The sequence below is a fragment of the Dromaius novaehollandiae genome, chromosome 20, assembly GCF_036370855.1.
Source record: "Dromaius novaehollandiae isolate bDroNov1 chromosome 20, bDroNov1.hap1, whole genome shotgun sequence".
Lineage (NCBI taxonomy): Eukaryota > Metazoa > Chordata > Aves > Casuariiformes > Dromaiidae > Dromaius > Dromaius novaehollandiae.
Window position 1 is genome coordinate 54,389 of NC_088117.1, and position 25,759 is coordinate 80,147.

The following is a 25,759-nucleotide window of genomic DNA, read 5'->3' on the forward strand; positions in this document are numbered from 1 at the left end:
AGAAAGATCAACTATCTCTAATCGCACTGGAATTCAGTAAAAGAGTTGGTGCACTGCAATGGAAAAAAATCTTCTGGTTAAAGTGGAGCTTTCTAAAAAACTGTAAGTGATGGGTATGGGGAGGGCACGAGGAGCTAAAAAAATGAAAGCAACAAATATCCATGCTGAAAAAAGTGCTGTATAGTTGAATACAGGTGACTAGTGGACTCCCTTGAGGATCAAGTGTCAGACTGATTTTAGTTAACATTTTCATTTCTGGTCTTGACACAAAAAGAGTACGTGACTGTTTGTTGATGACAAAAAGCTGAGAGGCACTACTAAGTCAGGTGACACCGGCCAACATAGTGGAAGGAAATGGAATGATTGGTACAAAACACAGTGCTAACAAGTGACAATTTGGTTATGTGGGGGCAAAGAAGAACTCTTACAGCTGGAGATATCAGAGATCACCTCCAAGGAAAAGGTGTTAGCTAACCATTGGATGCTTAGGAGCCACAAGACAGCTTCAGGAATAAAACATAAGCAGAAACCATCCTACGGTGTAGCAGATGAAAAAATAGGGAAATGTAAACATAGAAGGCACTTCACCCAGAACTGTGTGTGGTATTTTGGCCAGGCAAGAGGAATTCAAAGTGGAAGAGATGTTAGCAGAAGGAAAAAGGATATACAAACCATTTATAATTCAGGCTGGGCTGTGACATTACTACTTTTTAAACAGGAATAATGGGGCAAAGGACCTAGTTTTATGATGCAGCATGAACAGTATAGTTAAAAGAAAAAATGATAGGATGCAATTCCAAAAGGTCTCTTCCAGTCCTGTATTTTTTCTGCAAATAGTATCTTATCCATAATTTACTCCTAATAAACGATAACCTCCCATCACAACTTACAATAGAAACTACTCCACATTTCTCACAGGGATATATGAGAGCCGTGTGACCTAAGATTCACACCTGACGGCCTGCTCAGCAGAATTTACCAGCTATTTAGAGAGTACATTTCCACTTAAAAACATCTGAAGTACACTTACTGTACGGGATGTTTCATACCCTGGTATTACATGTCCAGTCTATTATTTTCAGATTACAATGCACTGGTTTCTATTCCTTATTGATTCAACATTCTGAATTTCTGTCACGGAGATTATGGCTTCAGTAATTCTGGCAGGTACAGCCTAAGAGGAATCCTGGAAATTAAACCAGAGACTGGTAAGTTTTTCACAAACAATAAATAAAAATGCAGATCAAAAGTTTTTAAAGCTCAAATGATTTTTAAATAAAAGTTCTTTCATGGGCTGTAGTGCTTAGCCGAGACTTAAGGAAAAGTTCCCCATTTGTCTTACTATAAATTGACTTACTAGCTTCAGACTGACAGTGCTTTCTTCATAAAGAAAGGGAGGTTTAAACTGATTAGCTGGCTCTTTTTATAATGCTGGAAAATCTGGCATTTGTGAGGATTTTTTTAAACACAAAACCAACCCATGATAAGCTCTCCTGGTACGGAGCCCTGCAACCAAGTTATCTGGAGATGTTACTGTCAATATTTTCTAGCATGCCAGGGCATCTAATTATACCACCTATTGGTTCAAGAAAAAAGCCTCTTTAAGAGTAGGCAGAGGGTTTTCTTTCTCTGCTTGTTCTTTGTCAAGAGGAAAAGATATTCCACCTCCCATTTTTTTTATGTCTCTTGCCCACAGATCTCAGCTTAGAATCACCATGGCTTTACCTGAAATGCCACCCCTCTTTAGGGGATAAGAAAGGATGTGACCACCCTCCTGGCTTCTGGGTGTAGACAAAGCATTATGAATTTAAACTGTACGACATGGGCATTAGAATAACCCCAAAGAAGACAAGGAAGTGTAAACTACCCAAATTTGCTACGCTAGGCTGCTTTCAACTGCTTCAAAGCGTCTGGGTAGCAACGATGGAAAAAAGAGCACTGGTGCCACCAAAACCTGCCCAGCAGCGGCTGAATTCTGGCGGGTTAGAAGAGTAATGCAACAGGCTGTGCTGAGTAGGTGCAGGGTGGGAGTCGCTGCTGTGCTCGTGGCGAACAAGTCTTTTAGGAGGCCGAGAGGTCTCAGAGCCGTGGCTCTGAAGCGGTCACTGCTCTGGCCATGTGGTAACTTAGACCGATGTAGACTTGGTGCATTTCGGCGACAGCTGGTCGTGCTAAAGTAACGATGAAGCTCTGCTCTTGCTGTTATTCACCGTGCAAGCGTGGAGCTCACCAACCACTTGCGAAGCGGTGCTGGCGGTGTAACGCCGGTGTGCATGAGGTCGAGCGAGCTCGCCAGGAGTGTTTGAGGGTCGGCCTGGGAGATGGGCCTGGCTCCAGCCGCGGCGGGCAGGCGGGGGCTGGCTGTCGAGGGACGGGCTGCTCCAGGAAGAGTTTGCCATACGCCAACTGTAGGGACTCCTTCCACCTCACCCGTGACGCTCCGTGCTTCTTCTCTGCTGGGCTGCGTTGCGCCAATTCCCCTCTCATCTCTCCCCTGCAGAACGTAAGGGGTTGTGCGATGCAGTATATTTGAACGATGCCTTTCCCAGAAATTGCTCCTCAGGAGCTAGCCACGGCAGGGTGAAGGCGAGCGCGCGCAGGCCTCAGCGGGGAGAGCCGCTGGCCCTGCAGGAGCCGTGCGGGAGGTGGGGGCAGCCCCAGCAAACGCCGCGCCCCGGCTCCTGCGGAGCAGCTTCGGCCCCCTGCAGACTGTAAGCGAGGAGAAGGCACCCCAGGCTGCACGAAGCGAGGACTCTCCGGGCCTTTCCTCCTCAGGCCTTCGCTGCAGACGCTCCGGGGCCTCCGGGCCGCTGCGGAGGCGCTGCCGGGGCCCGGCGGCGGCCCCGCCTCCCTCGCCCCGCTACCGTCTCCACGGCAACGCGGGCGCCGCCGAGGCGGAGCGCGGCCGCTGCGGAGCCGTCGGCGGGGGCCGCCGCCATGGAGGCCGGTGCCGAGCGAGTTTCCAGTCAGGCGGCGGCCGAGGGCGGCGCAGAGGAGGCGGCAGCGCCCGGCGACGGCAGCGGGCCTGGGGGCGGCGAGGTGCGCGGGCCGCGGGGAGCCGCCGTCGGGGAGCGCCCTGCCTGGCGCAACCGGCTGCAAGCGGGGCCCCCCGCCGCCGCCCCCCGGCCTGGGCCGGGCCGGGGAGCCGGGCCAGGCGGTGGGAGCGCGCCGTGCAGGGCTTTCTGCCTTCGTGTTCCCCACCGGTCCATTTGGCAAGGAGATGGGTCTCTGAAATGCAGGTTTTTCCTAGGCTTGCATCTCTCCTCTCGCCTCTGGTTTTGGGGCAAACTAGGCGGTTTCGCCTTATTTCTTAGTAAAGCGAGCGCTTTCCCAGCTCCCCTGCAACATCCGAGCACCTGCTCGGCCAGCGCGCTGGCCCTTGCTGCCCTTTGGGGGCATTCTGTTGCTCTGTGTTCAGGTTAATAATATATTTGCTGCTAAAATGCAAATCGGGACACAAGTTCCCAGATAACGTGCTTTTGCCCCCCTGCTTCGAAGGACTTGGTCTGCCCTCACGCTCAGGGTAAGCAGATGGCTGCCGTGATGCCGTTGCCGAGTCCTGGGTCGCTGTCGATGGCTGAACGTGGCCTCAGACCCCAGTGGGGAGAGCGGGAGGCCGGCAGGGGAGGAGGGGATGCTGCCGTGAGCTTTTGGTACAAAGTTTAACCTCTGAAGTGTGAGTGCATCTTCCTGTATGGTGAAAATACCATGAGGAGTGACTAATGTTTCCGGTTCCCTTGTGAGGTTCTTCTCTTCTGCGCCACCTGTGAGTACTGAGCTGCCGTTTTGATTGTCAGGGAAAGCTGCCACGGCAACGTAACTCGAAATCATCCGTTAGGGATCGGTTGTCTGCACGGTGGGACATCTCTTTTTCCGCTTATGAGTTATACCATTGCGCAGATAGAAAATTTAAAATTAGCTCTTTTTCTCTTCCTCTGGAACTCCATTTGCCTATCAATGCTCCCAAGAATCAGTCTAGCAGAGAAACACAGCCTTAATTCTGGCAATATAAAGACCTCGGCATTGCTCCTCACTGTTGTCTTTTGGGGGCAAACTCCGCGTTCTAAGCAAAAGTCCTAACACGCATCAGGCAGAAGCAGTAGCAGCAGCTGCCTGTCTTCGGTGATGATTATTGTGGCAACTCACTTGATAGAGGGTAGTAGTTTTCAGGTTTTGTTGATTGGGCTGAATTTGCATTGGTGACCTAGAAATGAAAGTCTCCACGGCACCATCCTCTGACGAGGCCTTAGGGAAGTTACTTAGCACTTTTCACCTTTTTTCTTTCAAACTAAGAATAGTCATAGTTTATTCAAACTAAGAATAGTCATAGTTTATGCTACAGAATACCAGGGCTACTTTGTTCTCCATAGGGTTCATCCTATCCCTTCAGTTATGCTTTTATTAAAGACAAGCTATATGATTGATTAGGATATTTAGGTGATTTAATTTGAAGAGAAATAACACTGAAGACACATAAATGCCTTTAATAAAGCATTTAAGGAATTGAGGTTTTGATTTAAATGGGAATTTTTTTCAATTACAAAATTTTGATTAATTTCTATAAAACGTCCCCCAAATGTCTGTCTTTTTGCTTAAAAATAATGGATACCTTAAAGTGTTTGTGGCTACAATCAATCACGATTGATCAAATTTCAATCAAAATCCATCAGATGAGTGGGCTGATAGTTAAGGATTTCTTCACTGAAGACAAAAGGCATTATGGACAAGCTTTTGACTTAGCGTCTGTCACCTTGATACAGTTCAGCACTATGTTTACGTACGATACGATGTTTTTTCAGAACTTTCTACTGAGGGTCAGAAGTGCCAGTTTTAGAGTAGCAATCGAATTTATCTTTTTAGCAAGTAGTGCACAAAGGTGTAATCTCCAGGGACTTCACCTGCAGCTGGAAATCAAAGACCTTATGGCAGGGCTGAAGACACATGAGATCAGCAATAAACATATATCGTTTTATTTAAATATTATAATTATTTTATTTATTATACATCTTTAGTTATATTTTATTTATAGTATATTGTTAATTGTATTTTATTTATTATATATTATTAATTATATTTTAAATAAATATAATTGTATTTAATACAAAATTATGTTGACTACTCACTGCAGACTGCATTTTATTGTACTTTAAGAGTATGGGTTGTTAGGTTGAGGGTGAGTAAAATTCATCAGAAGGTAGGGGTTGGGCATTTATTTGAGTGATAGCTCTTTCTCCAAGCAGAGTTTTGTCATTTGGAAGTAGGAATATTCTCTATGTGTGGAGGTTCTTTCCTTCTGTAATGAAAAAAATGATTTATAAGCATGTTAGCTAGGTGTTTTTCGTTTGGTTTTACTGGGTTTTATGTATTCGGCTGCTTGTTTTTTAGCAAAATACGTGTTTTCATGGCTATGCTGAATGCCCTGTTTTGTCGGATGCAAAATTTCCCAACCAAATGTGTATTGGGATACAGGTCTTTGTGAGAGGTGTTGAACACTTTGATAGGTCTTGGTTTAGCCTGCATCATTTGGCAGCATATCAACGATATGAACACTGAGACACATCTGCTAAAATAGTATGATCTTCCATCATGATTGCTACATGATGGAAGAGCTGCTGTGGCAACTGGTAAAATCTTGGTGGAGTTTTGAAGACAGTGACTACAGTGAAGTTGAGATTTTGCCTAGTCTTTCTTAACTGTATAACAGTTTCATCCTCAGTTTCCTGCACCTTGTTAGTGCTGCTCTGTTGCATTAAGGAGGCAATTAAAAATTCACTTATTTCTGTCCTCTGAACGGTATCATTCTTACTGTCCCTTCTCTTTGTGGTGGATTACAGAGATACACGGGACAGTTGTACATGGACCATCGCCATGGGAAAGGGATATGCTACTGGCCTGATGGTTCCAAATTCATTGGAGCGTTTTATCTCAGCCACGTAGAAGGCTATGGGACTCGGGAATGGAAGGACGGCAGAAAATTTCAGGTAACTGGAAAAATGTTGTGCTATTACCATGATTTCCCTGCCTTTCAAAGTCAGCATGAGTACAGGAAAATTTGAGTGTTTTTTTTTTTTTTCAGGCAGCTCCATTAGTGTTTGGGTTGTTTAGAGCAAAAGTGTCATGCCTCAGTCTCCAGTAAGCTAGATTGCTCTCTTGAACTACTCAACTTCTACTGTACACAACTTTTGCTTAGGGAAATATTGAAGGAGATAATGTGATACTGTCTGTCTAGAACTGAAAATCTGATGCCTGGAAGAGTGTCTTTTTCCAGTTTCTAATGTAGAAGTCTTCAGTATTTACTCCCCTTGCTAGATGAAGAACTCATTAGCTAGTCAGTACTCTCAACAGACATATTAAGAAGCCAGCAATATGAAACTGAAAAATACTGCATTTGAAGAGACTGTGGAGACAAAGAGCATTCTGGAGTATCGAGATAGCTAGTTGTCTCTTTTGTATCATTTCCAGGCCTGCTGCTACTAGTAGAAGCTAGAAAACTTGTTTTCTAAGAGTTTATAATTCTTTGTTTTCAAAGAAGAAGAAGGTGTATCTGAAAAGTGCCCAGCGTAGGGCAGCCCTCCCCTCATACTGATACATGGGTATCTCTGCAACAGGAAACAGTGCTTCATCAGATAATCCAAAAGATATAACAAAACAACATACACAGCTGGCATTCATTGTAAAGTCCAGCAAAATTTAGATAATAATTTAGGGCACTATATTTCCCCTACAGTCATCTCAATCACTTTTAGCCTCTTTCTGTGTGTGAATCCTCACTGAGTTCCTGTGAAATCTGGTAGAAATTGTTATAAAAAAGAGAGGAAGGTCAGGGATATACTTGAGGATGCTCCAAGGTACACATTCTGAACCCCGTAAGACATGGTTCAGTATCGCGTTTTTATTGTGTGGCAAATATAAACCTGAATTAGTTCAACAGTGTTGGCTGTCACTACTTTCAAACTGCTGCCTATTCTTTCCATGTAGAAATCTGCAAGTGCGTGAGTGTATGTGCAAGTACAGATGTTTACAAAATAAAATAACATCCTGAAGCATTTTCTCCTCTACAGGTTACTTCCCACAACGATATTGTCAATCTTCTTCTCGATAGTGGAGCTGATGTGAATAAGTGTAGTGATGAAGGATTATCTGCTCTCTCCATGTGCTTTATTCTGTATTATCCAGCAGAATCTTTTAAGGGTAATATTGCTGAGAGGAACTTGCACAGCTGCAAGGTTGGTTTATTTCTAATCTAAAATGTCAGAATCATGATATATTCTCGTCTCAAGCTGTAAGTTTACTTTTCGGAATTACTTTACTGTGTTGACTCCCTAGGAAAAAGCCAGAACTTTTGTGCATCTTGCACTCTGAGGATGCAGAGTATTCTCTGCTCTCACTACTAAGTCCTACTTCAAATGACCAAGCTCCAGTGCAGAAACAAGCTTACTCTGCAGTTGAAATAGGGCACTGTATTAATAGCACAGATGTGAGGCCACGTCTGCTAGGTATTTAAGACAGTGAAGATGCAGCGGGCAACTGGTGGGAATTACGAAAGCATCCCAGCAGGACAAGAGGATTTAGGTGGTTCTGATAGCACAGAGTCCTGCTGGCATGGTTGAAGTGTCAAGCAAGAAGCAATTCAACTGTCAGAGGAGTCTCTTGACCCTTAGGGAGTGTTTACAAAGGAAGACTCATGACCCTAGGCTTCCTCCTGCCAAAAAGAGAAGTACCTGCTTTAAATTGTCCTGTGGAGGAGCATGATACATATTTTGTAAGAGTACAAACCATGCAGTGGGGAAGGAGATGATAACAAGGGTGAAGCAGAGGGTCAGGAATCTCCAAACAGTCTGAGAAGATAGAAGGAATCAAAGAGGGGCCTAGGCAGGTAGGGACTGTGTGGTAGAAATGTAAGGATGTTGCTGAGGCTGTCAGAAGAGGCTACACAGGTCTAAATGCCCTCAAGAAACTTGTTGGAAATGAACTACAGAATAGTTTTTGGTTGCTGTAAAATACCTGTTCAAGTTCCAAGAGTATGTTTAAGTGGTGGCCCGTTACCAAAGTTGCAAGACTTCTGTGGGAAGGAAAGAAAGAGAGAGAGAGAGATGTATATAAAGCAGATGCTCAGAGATTCACAGAAAATCAGTGTGAAACTATTACTTCTCATTTTGGAGTGAGAAAAGGAAATTAGGAATAAACAGGATTTGTTTCTGTCACGGTCTCTAAGATTCAGAAAGGAAAATGTGCTTTGCTTTCTCTTTTCCTCTGAGTTGAATACGAATCCAGAAGATTTGGAAACAGTGGTCTTGGAGGTCCTAGTTCTACATTCTCGTGCAAAATAATGCAGGTTGAAAATCTGTAAGAGTCTTGTAAGCATGTTTTACTCACAAAGGAAATTGAGCAAGAAAATGTTCAGTTATTTGGTTTATTTTTAAAAAAAACAGTTACAAATTACTTCTAAATGATTTCCCTATCTGTTGTTAACTGAATTCCATTATTATTACATGCTCTTGTATTACTGTTATTACTTGTATTATTGTTCTGATGACTGAATATGCTGACTCACCCATTGAAAGTGTGGTTTTTCATTTTTGTAACTACTTTCTTTTATTTTTTTAATCTTCAAGCAGAACGAACAATCAGAACCGTCAGAAACAGCTAATGTGTCTGAAGGCGTAATCTCAGAGTAAGTCTCACTTATGCCCTATGAATGGGAGACAGAGTCTCCTAAGTCTCTTTGAACATAGAAGGCAACAATTAGTATTTCACATATTTCACAGAAGGGTGCAGCTATTGCAGGAAAAGCTAGTCAGATGTCAGTATATTTTTGTTTGCTTAACTATAGAAATCTTGTGTTCATATCAGTAGAAGCCACTCGTTTATATGCTCTGTTATAATTCAGGTTGGCAGAGTGTGAAGAGTGACGCTGGAAAGTGTAGTTCAAGCTAAGGACCTCATGCTTGAACAAGACAAGCTTTCCTGATTGCATACTTTGCAGCTTGTCACAGTCTGCTATGCACACCTGCAGTGTAGTGTGGATATGAGGAAAGATAAGAATATATTCAGCTTACTCTTTGAAGTTTTGACTACATTTGACCGTGCTGGTTGTTTTCTACAGGTGTCTGTTTAGCCGCGTGGCCTGAAATGTAGTCTTTTTGTCTTGCTTTTATGGATCCCCCAAAGGGCCACATCTTGCCTTTTGTTTTGCCTCCAGAGCAGTCCCCAAAGATGATGAAATTTTTGTGTTGGGTTTTATGCCAGCGTAGGTCACTTTGACGTCTTAGAATTCCCACAATGAAAATTCCCTGTTGGCCTTCTTGCCCTTCATCCCTTGCATTTGGCTTTTGTGGCACATCTTGCCACCTCCCTTGCTTCTCTCATGAATATTGTGTGTGCGTTGCATGTTTTTCATTGGAATATAAAGATGCACTGAATGTAGGGCTTGTGAGTAAAAATGAGTTAATGCCATGTGAGAAAAGAGGAGCCTCTGCCCAGATCACTATGTGGTAGAGTTTCTGGGTGATATCCAAGGACTGTTTGCTTTTTTTGATGGTGTTAGGTTTCTTTTTTAGGGGTGTGCATGTGTATTTTGCCTCCATGGAAATACAGATGGAATCATCAGCCTGCTGAAATACACTGTCCTAGTCCAGCATAGCTCTTGTTCCAGCTTTGGTTAAGGGAAACACAGAAAAAGTATCTCTGTTTTCTTGGGATGGATGAATGAAGTACGATAGAGGAAAGAACCTTCCAAACAGTCTTAGATGACAGGAAGGAGGAGTCAGTCTGTTTCTGTCATTAAACAAGTCTCACACTAAACGTTTAGAAGTGACACATGAGTGAACAGTGGAGATGCAGGGAACCTTACTTTGCCTATCCATTCCCATGCAATCCGAAGGAACTGCTTTTAAGTGCTGCCTTTTTAGTTTGGAGGGGTGAGATGTCCTCTTCAGGTAATAATATTGTTGCCTGGGTGGAGCACGGCAGTTGTTGTGACACTGCTCTAAAGAATGAAGTCTTGTCTCTGCCAAATGCCATTTTTAATGTCTGCACCTGGGAGTCATCTTAGTTCACCATCATTTAGAGGTTTTTTGCAAGATGCTAATGAGTGATTCTGGTATTTTCCATGTCAACTTTAGACAGCAGAAGAGATGGGCAACAATCCAGCTGCTGCTTCACCGAGGTGCAGATCCCAATGCATGCTGGATACCAGCACCCCTTCTCTTCCTTGCCGTTAAAGCTGCAGATGCAGAAGCAGTGAAACTCCTCTTAGAAAGGGGAGCCAGGACTGATGTGTGGCTTCCATCCAAGGTTTTATTGCATTATAATTGATAATGATGTAGGATTCTAGATGAGTGCAGCAGCTTCTGTGTCCTGCTGTAAAATCTGCAAGTAAGAACCAGGTTTAGAACGGACAAAAAGCTGTTTAAAGTGATTATCCTGTTCAAAGAACTATTTTATAGAAAGAACTCAAAGCTCCTTATTCCCTGAGTTTTCCTTCCTCATTATGTTTTCTTGTTGCCAAGCCCATGCATGACTGGGGAATGCTTGTGAAGCTGCTCCTCAAGTTGGTAACAGCTGTTGTGATTTTGGTACGTTGTGTATCTGGTACCTTGAGCTTTCCACTGTCCCGTAACTCAGTTTGTAGGTTCATGGTGGCTGAAAGTGAGACACAGTATGTGGGAAGAAGAAGCTGGGATTATTCTGTTGAAAATATTTGGTACTGTTTTAAGTTGCGATAAACAGGAGTCTTAATGCTATGTTTCTTTTTTCAGTTTGGGGGTCTAACCCCTCTCCACATAGCTGTATCTATTCCTGGGGAGGAAGGAGTCCAGATAACACAGTACCTCCTGCATTCTGCACCAGATCTTGATGCAAGGGCAGAAGATGGAAATGAGGTATATGGTCCAGACCAGGTATGTTGCTTTGTGAGCTCAGCTTCTTGCAGCTCTTGAAGGCTGCACAATACATAAGCAGGGAGTTGAGCTTCCTGCCTGCTTGATTTCCGTGAAATTTTTGCATCCTATTGGAATAACTATGGTCCTTAAAAAAAAAAAAAAAAAAAAAAAAAAAGCCACTGGAGGTTTGTATTATTGGGTTACAGTAAACACATCCATGTGTTTTGATGCCCCAGAACATTTTTGCTATCATGCCTCGTTTAAGGCAGAGGTTAAAAGTCTCTTGTGGGCAGTCTGGTATAAATGCCTGAAGGTATAATGAGAGCAGTGAACATAGGACCACTGTCAGAAACAGACACATGATGGGACCTGCTTGTTTCATCTCCATGGAGCCTGCCTACTTGTTTTTGTTTTGTTTTGTTTACCTTGAACACAGACTCTTTCTGCTGGATTCCTGCAGCATTCACTGTGCCCCCAGAGTTACAGAAAGATAGCTCTGCAGTAAACTTTTTTGGTAGTACAGAACTTTTTGGTTAGGGTTGCCATTTTTTATGATAATTGTCTACTTGTGATGGAGTTATACCAGCGAAAAGTGCTCTTTTTGGCATTTGTTACCTGAGGAGTTACTTTACGTTATAGTACTTAAATCATTTCACAGAATTACCAAACAGTTGAGAGTTTGGAAGGGACCTCTGAAGATCGTCTGGTCCAAAACCCCAGCTCAAAGGAGGGTCAATGAGAGCAAGTTGCTCAGGACCTTGTCCAGTTGGGCTTTGAATATCTCCAGGAATGGAGACTCCATGGCCTCTCTGGGCAACCTCTTCCCGTGTTTGATCACCCTCACAGGGAAAAAAGATTTTTATTATGTTCAAGTGGAATTTCCTGTCTTTCAATTCCTGCCCATTGCTTCTTGTCCTGCCACTGGGTGCCACTGAGAAGAGTAAGGCTCCAGCTTGTTTACTCCCTCCCATCAGGTATTTATACACATTGATAAGATCCCCCGAGCCTTCTCTTCTCAAGGCTAAACAATCCCAGATCTCTCAGCCTCTCCTTGCACGAGAGATGCTCCAGTTCCTTAATCCTCTTTGTGGTCCTTTGCTGGACTTGCTCCAGAGGAGTCCAGAACTAGACACACAGATGTGGTCTGACCTGGGCTGAACAGAGGGGAAGGATCACCTCCATTGACCTGCTGGCAATGCTCTTTCTAATGCTGCCCACGATGCTGTTGGCCTGCTTTGCTGCAAAGGCACGTTACTGGTCATGTTCAGCTTGTCCACCAGGACCCCCAGGTCCTTTTCTGCAGAGCTACTTTCCAGTAGGTCAGCCCCCAGCATATACTGGTGCCTGGGGTTATTCCTTCCCAGGGGCAGGACTCTGCACTTCCCTTTGTTGAACTTCATGAGGTTCCCCTCTGCCCATCTGTCCAGTCTCTCGAGGTCCCTCTGAATGGCAGTGCAGCCCTCTGGTGTATCAGCCACTCCTCCCAGTTTGGGATCATCAGCAAACTTGCTGAGGGTGCACTCTATCCCTTCATCCAGGTCAATTAGTAAACAGTAGTAAACAACTTAACCAGTATTGTCCTTGTATTGACCCCTGTAGGTGCACCACTGGTGACTGGCCCTCGGCTGAACTTCATGCCACTGATCATAACCCTTTGAATCCGGTAGTTCAGCTAGTTTTCAGTCCTCACTGTCCATTTATGTAAGCCATACTTTAGGAGCTTGTCTATGCAGACGTTGTGGGAAAAAGTTTTGACAGCCTTACTGACATCAAGGTAAATGACATCCACTGCTCTCCCATCTTTCACCAAACTGGTCATCTCCTTGTAGAAGGCTATCAAGTTGTTCAGGCTCGATTTCCCCTTTGTAAATCCAAGCTGACGACTCCCATTCACTTTCTTTTCCTTAGTATTTTTGGAAATGGCTTCTCAGAGGATGTGCTTCATCACCTTCCCAGGGATTGAAATGAGGCTGACATACTTGTAATTCTGCAGATCCTCCTTCTTGCCCTTCCCGAATATAGGAGTGACATTTGCTTTCTTCCAGTCCTCAGGAACCTCACCTGGTTGCCATGACATTTCAAAGATAATCGAGTGACCTTGCAATGACATTGATGGGCTCCCTGACATCCCATCAGGTCCTAGTCACTTGAAAAATGAGTTGGCTTGTGTAACAGGAAAGATAAGATTTGTCTTGCCATGACAGTGGCTAAGGTGAATGTCTGTTTGCAGTCCAGGGAGGTTTAGATAGCTTCTTCAGTTTGTATTGCAGTACTTTCTCCTTTAGTAGCAATCAGGATGACTTGGTACCTATTTGCAAACAGTATGCAGTTATAAAATGCCCAGATGCAGTGCAGGCTATATTACTTTCTGACATACCATTTTTTATTTTTTTATATTGGTCTGGTAAGCCTATATTCATGCACCTTAAATGAATGACATGTGAATGAACTTGAGTGAAGACCCTTTTTGCCTGATAGCTTGCTTCTTTCTTCCCACCCCTCACTGTATCATTTGGCCCAGTAAAAGTTATTAAATTCTGTCTGTAAAATTTTCCTTCCCTGGATTCCTCCAGTGGAATCAAATTTCTTAATGTGCAGTGCTGAAGATGATTTAGGCAGATGGAATCTGAATGTAAAGAAGGAAGTAGAAAAAGGGTGGCCATTGTTTTGGTGAGGCTGAACAAGTCTCGTCCATGATTGACATCCAGAGCAATGGGTGACCAAGCAGTTTATTTTCTTCTGTATGTCTCTGAGCTATGTTACAAATGTTCACATAATTTCACTTAGGTTCCTCTGCCTCAAACCAGAGAAACCCAGTTGTCCCGTGGTGTCACTGTGCACCTGAAGAATGAAGCAGGACCACCAAAAGGGTACTTCTCCTCCTATTTTGGTCCTGTTCCAGAAGAAGGTGGAAGGAGTGCATTGCATATTGCATGCGAAAGAGAGGATAACTGTGAGGTAAGAGCATGGCATCCGAGGTTCTGCTCATAGAGAGTACTTATAAGCTAAACTCCCCAAATGACATATCTGGGGAATGAATACTTTTCATCCCTCTGTAAGGAGCTGATTGAATTCCCAGGATAAACTCCTTACCTTGTGAATTATTAGTGTTGTACGGATTAAAAACCCATTAGCACTTGAGAAAAAAATATTTCTTAAGTCTTTAGAATTCTGTTTAACACAGGAAATTCCTCTGCTTAAGTTTCCATTAGTGACTTGGCCATTAAGTTTTACTATTCACGAGGCCAATTTGAAGCTGGACAGTCTGAGTTTTCTCATGTGCTAACCTTTGAGCATTTGGGTTTTTACCGTAGTAACATTCTTCTAGCAGATTTACGAGGTGTGCACTTGGAGGAAGGAGAGGTTTTTGAGAGAGGAGATGTACTTCTTCAGAGGCAAGCTTACGTATACCCTTTGGCAGCAGGGTTAATGAGATTTGGTAACCTGATGGAGAGGTTTATGCATAACACTACCATGCTTGGGGTTCTTAGCCATGAGAAAATGGAGGTATATTTTTGCTATAGGATCATAGCTTAGGTGAAAGGCTTGGACGTGTTTTATGCTGCTCATTTTGTTCATTATTGTTACATATATATTATATTTAAAAGTTCACATTATTATGATCTAATTCCACCTTTTTCTGCACCTGCCTACACAGCATGCCAGAGATGTTATCCGCCTCCTTTTAATGCATAAGGCAAATCCAAACACACTGTGGAGTGGCCATTCACCACTTTCCTTAGCAATCGCCAGTGGGAATGATTTGGTGAGCATCTTTGAGTTCCTCTTTACACGTGTTGTACTCCTCCATTTGTCTCTGCCTTCTCTGATGACAGGCAGACTTGGGTAACTAGTTATGTTTGCCATAATTCATTCCCAGTGAAAGTACTAAATTTGCTTTTCTTTCAAACCTGTGGATGTTGCATGAGCTGAACTAGAGGAGCCCTGTAGTATGACAGTGATAGCTAGAAATATTTGGTAAGATTCAGAAGGGTATAGCATTCAGAGAAGAGTATCCATTTTTATGAATCACAAGAACATGCAGTTCTCTTACAGGCTACCTCCCCACTCAAATCATCCCAGCCAAATGTTAAAACACTTTGCTTCTGGATATAAGAAAAAAAATGTAGCTCTTTGAGGGTAAGGAGTATGCTTTTCTAGGAAAAGATCAGTGATCACACTTGGAAAGGATCTGGGCATTACGGGGCTCAGCACTGCACAGAGGAGGCTTACAGCTCACACAGTAGAGTGCAATATGTGAAGTCAGCACCTACCTTCCCTGAGCAGGGAATGGCCTGCCTTCTGCTCAGACAAGGCCCTTAAGAGTGGGTCCACAGCAGCCAGCATGCTGCGAGAGAAAGTGTACCAGCAAAACAGGTAATGGTGACAAAGTGGTGTGTCTGCAGTGCTCTGCTCCTCTTGGAATACAGCTCCAGGCTCCTGGTTCATCTTCTTTGTGGAAAACAAGGGAGGAGAGTGAGGGGGTAAGAGTTGCACCCAGGCTGCCCACTAAGCTCAGCCGTTGTGCAGGCAACCAGCCAGCACAAGGCCAGGGGAAGAACAATTGGAAGGGAGCAAGCGTGACTGTGTAGCCTAGTGGTTCAGGTAATAAGCTGATAGGGGCAGGGTTTGGGTCTAATTTCTGTTTCTCGGGTTACTTTCTCCTGTGTAAAAGCACGCTAATAATTCAGTCAGGCATTGTCTTGGAAATGCAGATGTGAACAAAGCAAGGGGAAGCCACTTTCAGTGTTACTGATGAAATCAAAATTTTACCTCTCGTTCTGTCACTGCAAGTTTTATACTGTGTGTTAGGATTAATGGTAGATCATAATGGAAAAGATCTACTGTGTATTGTTACTTTCTAGTTATATTTATTTCAGTAGAAAGTTATCAATCATCTGGATACAATATAATAGGGAGCTACAGGATGGACTGCAGAAGTAGATACAGTAGAAATGGATGCAGCCAAATACAGTAGAAAATAGATTCTGTATCAAATGTTTGAACCAGAACATTTTTCCTTATGTTATCTTTGTTTCTTTTAAAAGACAATTTAGGTATTTTTCTGGGAAAAAAGAGTTTACTGCATCTTTGATTTGTTTGTACAGAAAAGATGAAATTTCAGGACTTCCCACGGAATGGAAAGTCCCATATCCAACACATTCTACTGCTTCTCCTGCCCCTCTCAGAGGGTAACATTCAATGGAGTGATGATCTAATAGACCATAAATGTTCAACCTCTCTAATCCTTATCTTTATGGTAAAACATAGGTGGTTTTAGTATATTTTATGAAACCTACCCTATAGCATCTTGGTCTGGCTGGGGTATCGCTTTTCTGCTGTGGAACTGTCAAAATGCATCTCCAGCAATTATCTGTTGCATTTGCAGGCAGTGGTCGAACTCCTCAAACATGGGGCTGATCCAAATCTGCCATTAAGCAGAGCAGTAAGAAGTGCCCTCTGTACAGCTGTCAGTACCACATATGAACAGAAGAGAACAAAAGCACAGAGGATTGCTTTGGTGAGAGAAATGTGGGGTTTTTTTTGTTGTTTTTAACTTCAGGAAAAGCAGTAATTTTTATCAGGTGTGTTGAGTTCCATTTCTCTTTAATGGGCAAGCTGATTTTTTTTTTTTTCAGAACAATTCATTTGTGTCTCTTCCCAATGCTATTTGTTTGTCTCCTAAGGAATAGAGGTTTTGTAAGGAAATTCGTTTTCATGTTTGAGTGAAGGTGATGGCAACCTCCTTGTGTAGAAGAGGAAACACTGCATTTAAAGCAGATGGGGGGTTGCCCATGGCCCTGTCAGATCTGACTGTTACCTTGTTTGTAAACACAGCTGGCATCCACATGAAGAAAGATGCATTGCATTTGATTGTGCTATATAAAGTAGTTGATAAAGTGCACTTTCTCACCTATGATGAGCTCAATGGAAGCATTTGGCCTTGTGAAAATTGGACATTTTTCCCTCGTCCCATAAAGCACAGAGCTGACCTCATTGAGAATGGAGGGGAGGAAGACTGCCGTTGAGGAGCACTAGGAGAGGAGGTGATTTCTCCAGCCGGGTTCTGTTCTACCCCTGCGTCACTAGTTGTCCGTGCTTCATCTGTTGCTGCAAGCTTCATCTGTTGCTGCAAGATTAGGTTGTGAGATATCCAGAAATAAATAGCAAATGCCTCCAAGGAGGTTTTATTTACAAAACACATGTAGATTTAACAGTCCATCAACGGCTCTCCAGTGGCAGAAGAAATGCACAATTTGGTACACAGAGTAGCCACACAAATCGAGGTTAAGCTCTGATATTCAGCCCTGTCTCTAACTGTGGCATGGACACAGTATAGTTAGAAAGCTGGATGTCAAATGTTTTGCTTTCTTTTTTCAGGTTGATAAGCTGCTTGAAGCTGGCGCGGATATCCTTGCACCAGTTACTTTTAGGGAAGGACAGCAAAAAGCAGTGGGAACAGCTGTCGACTATGCCTATTTTGAATATTTTCAGGTATGACTTCAGTTCCCATAACTGAAGATACCGTGTTCTTTGCATTCATCAGAACAAACAGCCTCTTGTGTCCTTAGGATTTGTCTAGGGCCTTCTTCAGAAGCTTTCACTGAAAATTTACTTTTCCCTTCATTTGTCTTGAGACTCATTTCATTTGCTGCCAAACTTATAACCACCCGAAGACTGAATACCTCTAGTAGTTTTGCCTGTGAAGGCAATCCTTGTTGTCACATTTTATAGTAAGATTCTGTTCATAATTGGTTTGTAAAGAGTTAGCTGTAATTCTACATCCAGCCATTAAAAACGGAAGTAACGTGCGTTTCCATGAGGCTACAATCAAAACAGGAAAAGCTGTTATGAGATATATATATGTATAGTAGATAATAAATTTAGGTATGTTATAAGCTATGATAATAAATTACTGATCAGTCAAACTTCAAAATAAAGGGTTAACCACTTATTAAAGTCATCCTTAATCATTATTTAACCCCTTATAAAAAGAATCTTCCTATGAAGTATAACTAAGAATTTTCTGCCCAGTTTTTTTTTTTGGGGGGGGGGGGGGCGGGGGATGTATTTGTTTAAAAAAAATTTTGAAATGGTCTGCGATGCTGTAACAGTTTCTAATTAGAAATGAATCTGCCTTTGGGTCATATAAGTAATTTTTTTTGATAGCTTTATTGTGAATAAGAAAGTTTACATGACAAAGAATCTTTGTTTCTTAGCAGCGTCAGAGATTAAGTGGTTTGGTTCTTGAGAGAATCATTTGTTGAATAATGCAAAAAATAGAGAATTACTTAATATATTAAACTAGGAAACTGCAGGGATGGGAAGGAAAGCCAAGTTATACTGCAGATTGTTTGCCTCTGGGACATAAACAGTAGATGTTCTGAAAAGAACAAAAGTAATGGTGAGTCTTGGGCACCTTGCAGTAGAGCAGCCACATTCAAGCTACTTGAGAAAGTGCAACATGGTACCTCCATTCCTAAGGTGGGGTACAGCTCATTGCTACTACAGTCCTGTGACTGTGGGATCCATCACTGCATCTCACTGGCAGAGCAGCCTACTTGGAGCTAATGTGGTTTTCTGCATCCCGCTGCAGTGTTCCGTGTAGATAGTAAAATTGTTATTCTTTGGCTTGCAGTCGCAACTGATCCTCAAATAGGAAATGCAATTTAAACAATTAGCAGTTGTAATCACTGGCCAGCCTTGGTCAGCATTCTCCAGGTATCTTACTTCTTTCCTGTCTTGCTCTGGTCTGCCTTAGGCTTTTGCATCTTGGGTTTAATATGCTCCTTGCTGGCACTAATAGGGAGCAGTGTGGGAAACAGAGAAACTTAATAGTGGCCAAACAGTGCCCTCTAGCAGTCTTTCCATTTTCAGGAAGCTTTCCTGTGTTGCCAGAAGTGCTGGGAGAGGAGGAGAGCCCTGCAAAATGACGGCAGCTTCTCCCTTGAAGAAAAATTGTTTTAGTTAACTTGTTGAGCACTCACTGAACAGATAATCGGAACAACTAGACTGTTTAATATGGACATCTCCTGTGCCAGGATTAAGCAGGGATGATACTGTGCTTTTAGACTGGTTTGACTTGAAACACTTACTTGTTAGATTTGTTCTCCCATACATTAGCATATTAACTCCTGGTGTGTTGCAGGATAGGAGAATTGCTCACACACCATACCATGTACTGACAGCATCTGAGCGGGAGATTTTTCAAAAACGCCAATCACTGATGGAACACATTACTGGGAAGCTCCGTGAGCGTGTCATCCTGAAAGAGAAAGAATGGAATCAGGAAGAGCTGCGAAGATCCAAGAAATGTTAGTTCAAGCTTAAGGGTGGCACTGCCTGGTGTGGAGAGGAAATTTACTGTTATTAGTTCCAGTATTGTTGTCTGAAAGGATAGCTCTTTCTCAAAACCAGTCCTACATAAGCAGTGAGGAGATGTAGGGGTTCTACAAACGTTAAAGAGAATGAACAAGTCACTGTGAAGGAAATTTTGAATATAGGCTTAGTGCCTATGCACTGCTTCCTCGTGAATTCCTATACAAGATCTGTTACCACGTGTTATGGAGTAATTGAGTGAGCTTGTTCCTCTTTCACAGATGGACCTTTGAATTGCTTTGTATTTGGTGCAGGTAGCAGTGTGCATTCAGTGGTGACTGTGGACAGCTAGCATATGTCCATTCCCCGTGGTAACTTGCTCCCAGGTCCTTTCCTGGGATTCCCACTGTATTAATGCTCTTCTACTCCTAGAGTGGTGACAATAAATATGTAAATTAAGGTCATTTGAATGACTTCCTGAGTAGTGCTCAAATACGTGGTGAAGCCAGGCTTAGACTCTAGATCTCCCAATACCACTATAATCTGAAAAATGTTTCATATATTCACTGTGAAAAATATCCAAATGAGGAGTAGAAGGCAATGTTACCTAGAACTATTATGTCTCACATTTTTCATAATCTTACTTTCAAGAAGGATGTTGTTTTAGTGTGTCTGATACACATCATCATATTGATTATGTTTGCCCAGTTGATCAACAACTGTCCTGTGGCTAAGCAGAGTTTTAAGGAAAGGTGTCTTGTGACTAGTATTCTAATTCTCAGATCCTAAGTAGGAATGCTGATTTTTTTCCCCCCCTTCTTTATGTTGGTGTAGTGGATTCAAATATTCGTACATCTGCTTCAAAGAAGAAATCGGGGAGCCATCATGCGAAAGAAGTGAGGTAGGTGGAAGACACTGCATGCAAGTGTTGACTGTTCTTAGCCAAAAATATTATGTCCTGTTTTTTCCTCACCAGGCTTAATGTCACCCTACCATGTTTTTTCTTTTCTAATTGTTTCCTCTTTAGTGTGTCCAGTCTTGTCAGCTACAGACAGCTTCTTCCTCTGTTCTGATCACATCATTCCTTTTCAGCTTCAGACTCTGCCAGGAGAGTCTGCATAATATTCAGTCTTCTCGTGATAAGCAGTGTGGCCTGGTATCTTAAGCTAATTCATGACATCAGTGGCTTAGGGTAGCTTACAAATACTAAGAAATGGACACAGACAAGTTTTGTGGCTTGCATTTCTGGTCTCTAAATCAGGAAAGACTTCTAGAGTTTGAACATTAGTCTTGGAATTGTAGCATTCTCAGCGGTTTGAGTTACGGAGGAAATAGTTGGCTCAAGGATACTGTACTCTGTCATCAGTTTCTTCTGAGCAAGGCACTCTCATCATCCTGAACTTTGTCTCAGTATTTGAATCAAGTGAGAATTTGAATCATGGTCAGGAACTGAGGCACTTTTCGCGGGCATAAGTTGTGAGGTAGTATTTCTGCTGAACCAAAATGGATCAACAGTAGCATAAGATGCAGAAATAGCCGGAAGAATGTAAACCAAGAACTAAAATGAAATCTGGAAGGTTAAAGCAGCACACAAACGTTTTACAAATAGATGTTAGGGATGACTTGCAGGCAGAGATGAGATCTCAGTGAAAATTGCTAGCCATTTCCTTTGCCAGAATTGTGCAAGTTTTGTTTTCTCAATTAGTTTCAACAGCTGCCTGTCTGGTCACTATAGCCCAAGAATGGGAATTTCGCATAAACTTCCAAGTGCAAGACTTGTATCATGTTCTCAACATACAGCCCTAGGCAAATATGCAAGGTTATGATTTGTAATTGGACAGGCCTTTAAATTTACAGCCAAAGGAGACAGCAACTGGTAGACAACTTATTATTTCAGGGATCCTGCCACTCTCTCCTGAAACTCTTTCCCTGCAAAGGCCTGATTCTACCCAAGCTCCTTGTTTGCCACCCTCTGTTCTTGGCTCCATGGAAGGATGGGAACAATTTACCAGCTTATCTGTACAGTAACTGGAGTTCCTTGATATCATTGTTCCTATTTAGCTGTGGCTTATCCTCTGCTGACTACCACTGTGCCCACACTGTAGCTATCCTCTCATAGAACATTTGTTACTCTCAGGGAACTGATCCTTGGTCTTTTTCTCTTCTGGGGACTCTGCAGAAAAGTTGCTGCAGTTTCCAATTCAAGTTGGATGAATTGTTTTTGTAAAGACCTCTGTTGGACTGTGGCTGTGCTTTGACTGGATACTGACAGGAGTTGTCTGGGTCATTGCCTGCTACCTCCCTTAGCAAGGCATTTAATGGAATCCATGTCACATGACTAGAATGCTATAAAATCTGATTTGGTGTTAAGTGTAATGCATCCAGTGTTGCCTCTGATGCCTCTTAGCTCTTTAAAATTATACTAACACATGAATGAATCTATTGCATGAAATCACCTTTGGCTTTATGTTGTGGTCAAATTTCATAAGTGCAGAACAATTTGGCTCAGACCACATTAGGGAAATCGGTGCTGTAAGGGATTCTTAAATGCTCTGAAAAGGATATAGGTACATAGGCCAATTTGCACTTAGTAACATTCTACTTCCCAGTCCCACTGAAAATCTTTGCCTAAGCACTCTTTGCTGCTTCTTCCAGCTTTGCTGTGTTGCAGGGACCTGGCTGTAGCCCTGTTTGCCTCTGCAATATTCCAGTAGGTTCTGTCAGTTTTTTTAAGTCTGCCTGCTTGGCTTTATTTCTGGCCGCATATTGTCTGCCCTGCCTGCCAGTTTGAAAGTGAATACCTCCAGACTCGGTTGTTACGAGCAAACTGAAGCACACCATGCACTAGGATGCAGATGTTGATTTGGTAAAGGCTTGGGAGTGTTCCTCACTAGGACGTTTGACTTTTCTAGGGGCTGGTGTGCAGCCCGGTCCCCAAATACTCCTAGGATAAGCTGCAGGGTCTCCTGTTTCTTTATCCGTGAATATTACGACATTTATATTTCTATATTGTGAGCCATTTTGATATAATTTTACTGTGATGAACAAACGTTGTCAGACTAAGAAAAAACTTCAAACAAACAATATTGTGCTTTTTTTTTATAACTGCCTTTGTTCTAGGACACCGTTTTTTAAATACTGCTATCAGTGCGGACGTTCTGTTGGTGTTCAGCTGACATCTTGCATTCATTGCCATGAAATCTTCACTTGCAGTGAAGCTTGCAGAAGGAAATCCTGGAAGGAGCGGCATAGGCATGAGTGTTCGGGATTGCTGGGTAGGTCTGACAGTCACTAGTATGTGTGTACAGTTGTTTGTGCATGTTTTACTGAGCTGGAATGTCTTCCTTGTAATGGCTCAGTAAAATGTGTTTTGGTTACAATTTAAACAAAAAAAATTCAGTTATTCCCTTGAATAGCTGTGTCTGTAAAACCATCAGCTTTAAGAGAGCTACTAATGTGTCATTACAGTCAGTTTCAAGAGAGAAGAATCTTTCAGGTGAGCACAGAACAAAAGGAAGATGCTCCTGAAGACTAATGTTCATTACTGAAATCATAAATATACAACTTTCCAAGCTGAAGAACCTCAATACATCTAACAAGCTAGGAGGAACGGGGCTTTCAGTACAAACTTTACCTCTATCTGCATATTAGAATAGAAATCTACGAGATTTCTGACCTTTGTGCATTGAATCATTGATACCACCCTACTGTGGTTCAGGTAAACTGCAGCATTTGTCATTGACAAAAAAAAGGACATTATACACGTTATACACATGCACACACTACACAGCAGTAGAAGACTGGCATAGTGGATTTATACAAGAAATTAAAGTGCTGTCACCATATGAGATGCTCGCATATGAGCCACAATGAGGAATCTGAAATGTGAAGATAAATAAGGAACTGCTGCCATTCTGAGGCTGATCTGTCTTTTAGTGGCTGTCCAGCCACTAAAAAGTCGGTCCAGGATGGGTCTTTTAAATCTGGGTACTTGTAAAACCTGTGAAGGGAGTGAGGCCTGTCCAACTGGAGATGATTTATATGAAGCATACATGCTTATCCGTATGGGTTCTAAACATCTTCTAGCGGTTTTCCCAAGATAAGATATCAGTGGTGTACTTCCCAGATTATATGGGAATAAATGAAACTGTTCTTAATAACGGGAGATTTCCCTTGCACCTTAATCAAGTGCTTTTTCTTCTTCCTGTTCCTTTCATAAAGTTTTGTTACACTCCTGCATATAATTAAAGCTTTTGAGTTTCACTCTTTTCTGGAAGCTACCTTTCACCCACTTACACACTTCTGCTTTTACAGCATTTGATGTATGAGAACTGCAACACGTGTATACAGAACACTCTGTTTTTACTACTATTTTTTCATATGTTTGGGATGGAAATGGGAACAGACTTAGAAAGGGAAGTCCTGAAGACTGTGAATCGGAACCACTAGAAAACAATAAAAATGATCTGGGGGAATGGTAGAGGCTTCTGGAAAAACGGCACGGTGCATGCCACAGAAGGGTAACCAACCAGCTTGAGTTCGGTCAGACTCTGTCTTTAAGCACACAGTGTGTTGCTGACTGTCCTGCACCCTGACAGGCATGCTGACTTCTCTAAGCAACCATCATGGGCCAGTCAAAGCAGGACACTGGAATGGAGACAAAGTAGCAGCTACTCCACTCAGCTTAATTTTTGCATCATCCTCAAAGTGATAGAGAAGAATAATGAAGTGATAATAAAAAAACATGTTCGGAGCAGAATGTGCCTTGATAGATGCTGCAGAAGCAGCAAATAAAGCTGAAGGGCACAGGTCAGATCTGATAAATTATAGCCCAACCCACAGACAGCAGAGATTTTACCACTTTAATGGCAATATATTGCTTATTTATGTTAAAAGATTTGACTTGAGAAAAGATTAGGAATTTTCCTAAAATATGAAAGGATCAGATATCTGATAAAACTCCTAGACCAATGAGGCATTTGAGCTTGTTTGACTAATGAAATCAATATATACATACCTTCCAGTGAAAATGTCTTTGCTCACAAGGTGTTCCTTAGTCAAATTGTTTTCAATGGTTAATCCATTCTGGAACTACTGACAGATGAAAGAATCCTTGATGTGTGTATTTCAAGTCATGCTATTTATTTTCTTGAAACCAAAATGAAAGACTGAGCTTCTAAAGATAGAGCCTGGCAGAAGCACTTACTGCTTAAATGGCATTGTCCTTCCCTTTTGCTTTTGAACATCTGAGCAACTCAGTAGTTAGAGCTTGGGTGAGTGAGGTGTTGAGTCTTCACTGCTGAATTGTGACTGTTAACAGCTGCCATCCATATCTTCCTCTTCAAAACTCTTCCTGTTTTCTGGAGTTCCAGTTCCTCACCTTTGTTTACATGAACAAAAAAAAAAAAGAAAAAGAAAAAAGAAAAAAGAAAACTGACATTGAAGAAAATGGTTATTTAAAATTAATGGAAAGCTTTTGTTCTTAAAAAAAGTTATGATGGACTGTTTGAACTGTTTTGTTGGAGCAGCTTCTCTTGGACGCCATCTCCAAGCATATGAACCCTGCCAGACCATCTGGTGACCAGTTATGCAAAACAGGGGCGTCCTTGGCTGCAAGGGATGCACCAAAATAACACAGTTAAAAGTTCACTGGCTAATGATAACCATACAGCCCATGTGCACATTCTTGCTACAGATGGAAGGCAATGGTGGAGAATACATGGGAAGAGAAGGAAATAATGGGAAATAGAGAATGATAGGGAATATACTGGGAATAGATGGGAATGATGGGGGAAATTAGGGAGTAGAAATGATGGGGAACAGATGGAATAATAGGAAATTGCAGGGAATAGATGCAGAATAGAAGGGGGTATAGTAAGGAATAGCTAGGAATAGAAAGAAATTATGAGGAATAGTTCTGAATAGATGGGAATGACAGGGAGTAGAAGAGAATGATACACAATGCAGGGACTAGAAAGAAATTGAACACCTAAGGGAGCAGAAAGACAGAAAAGCATACAGAAAGGCGATAGAAGGAATGGAAGGAGATAGAAAGGACAGGCCCAGTTTAGACATGTTGTATCTGTGAAGTGCGAATGGTCATTATCATATCACAGAGTAACAGATTGATAGTTTTGGCCTTCTGTCAGCCTGGGGACACTTGAAATGGTGACCTAGATGCTACACACTGGAACCATCTCTGTCAGCAGACTTAATATGTTTTTGAAAGTATTTTGAAGGAGATGTAGAAAAACAGTCCTGAATATACTGTGAAGTATAGCAGCTACACACTACACACTGGTTTGGTAGATAGACTTTAGTGGTGGATAGACCACTTCCAGTCCATCAGTTAAAAAAGACTTTTCCAGAGAGCAGGGACTGCAAGAACTTGCTAGTGTACTCTTTACCTCTACTTTTCGCATCAAAAATAACATCCAGAAGATCCTTCCAACACTGTTTAAATGCCCTATAATGTTTTGGTTGTGGGTTTTTTCCTAAGTGTCAAAGCTCAGAAAGCTGGTCAAGTCATTCCAGCTAAACAGTGCTAACAACAGAGC

At 42.3% G+C, this 25,759-nt stretch overlaps 1 protein-coding gene across 1 annotated transcript; it reads left to right on the plus strand.

Moving 5' to 3' along the window:
* The first annotated feature begins 2,665 nt into the window (after nucleotides 1–2,665).
* LOC135330354 (ankyrin repeat and MYND domain-containing protein 1-like) lies at nucleotides 2,666–24,573 on the plus strand. The gene is made up of 14 exons (XM_064523525.1): nucleotides 2,666–3,039; nucleotides 5,835–5,981; nucleotides 7,062–7,226; nucleotides 8,619–8,674; nucleotides 10,125–10,296; nucleotides 10,761–10,901; nucleotides 13,671–13,841; nucleotides 14,542–14,649; nucleotides 16,273–16,404; nucleotides 17,265–17,378; nucleotides 19,033–19,198; nucleotides 20,037–20,103; nucleotides 22,323–22,477; nucleotides 22,671–24,573. The coding sequence occupies exons 1-14, from the start codon at nucleotides 2,938–2,940 to the stop codon at nucleotides 22,700–22,702; spliced, it is 1,728 nt and encodes a 575-aa protein (XP_064379595.1). The 5' UTR covers nucleotides 2,666–2,937; the 3' UTR covers nucleotides 22,703–24,573.
* Nucleotides 24,574–25,759: the final 1,186 nt, after the last annotated feature.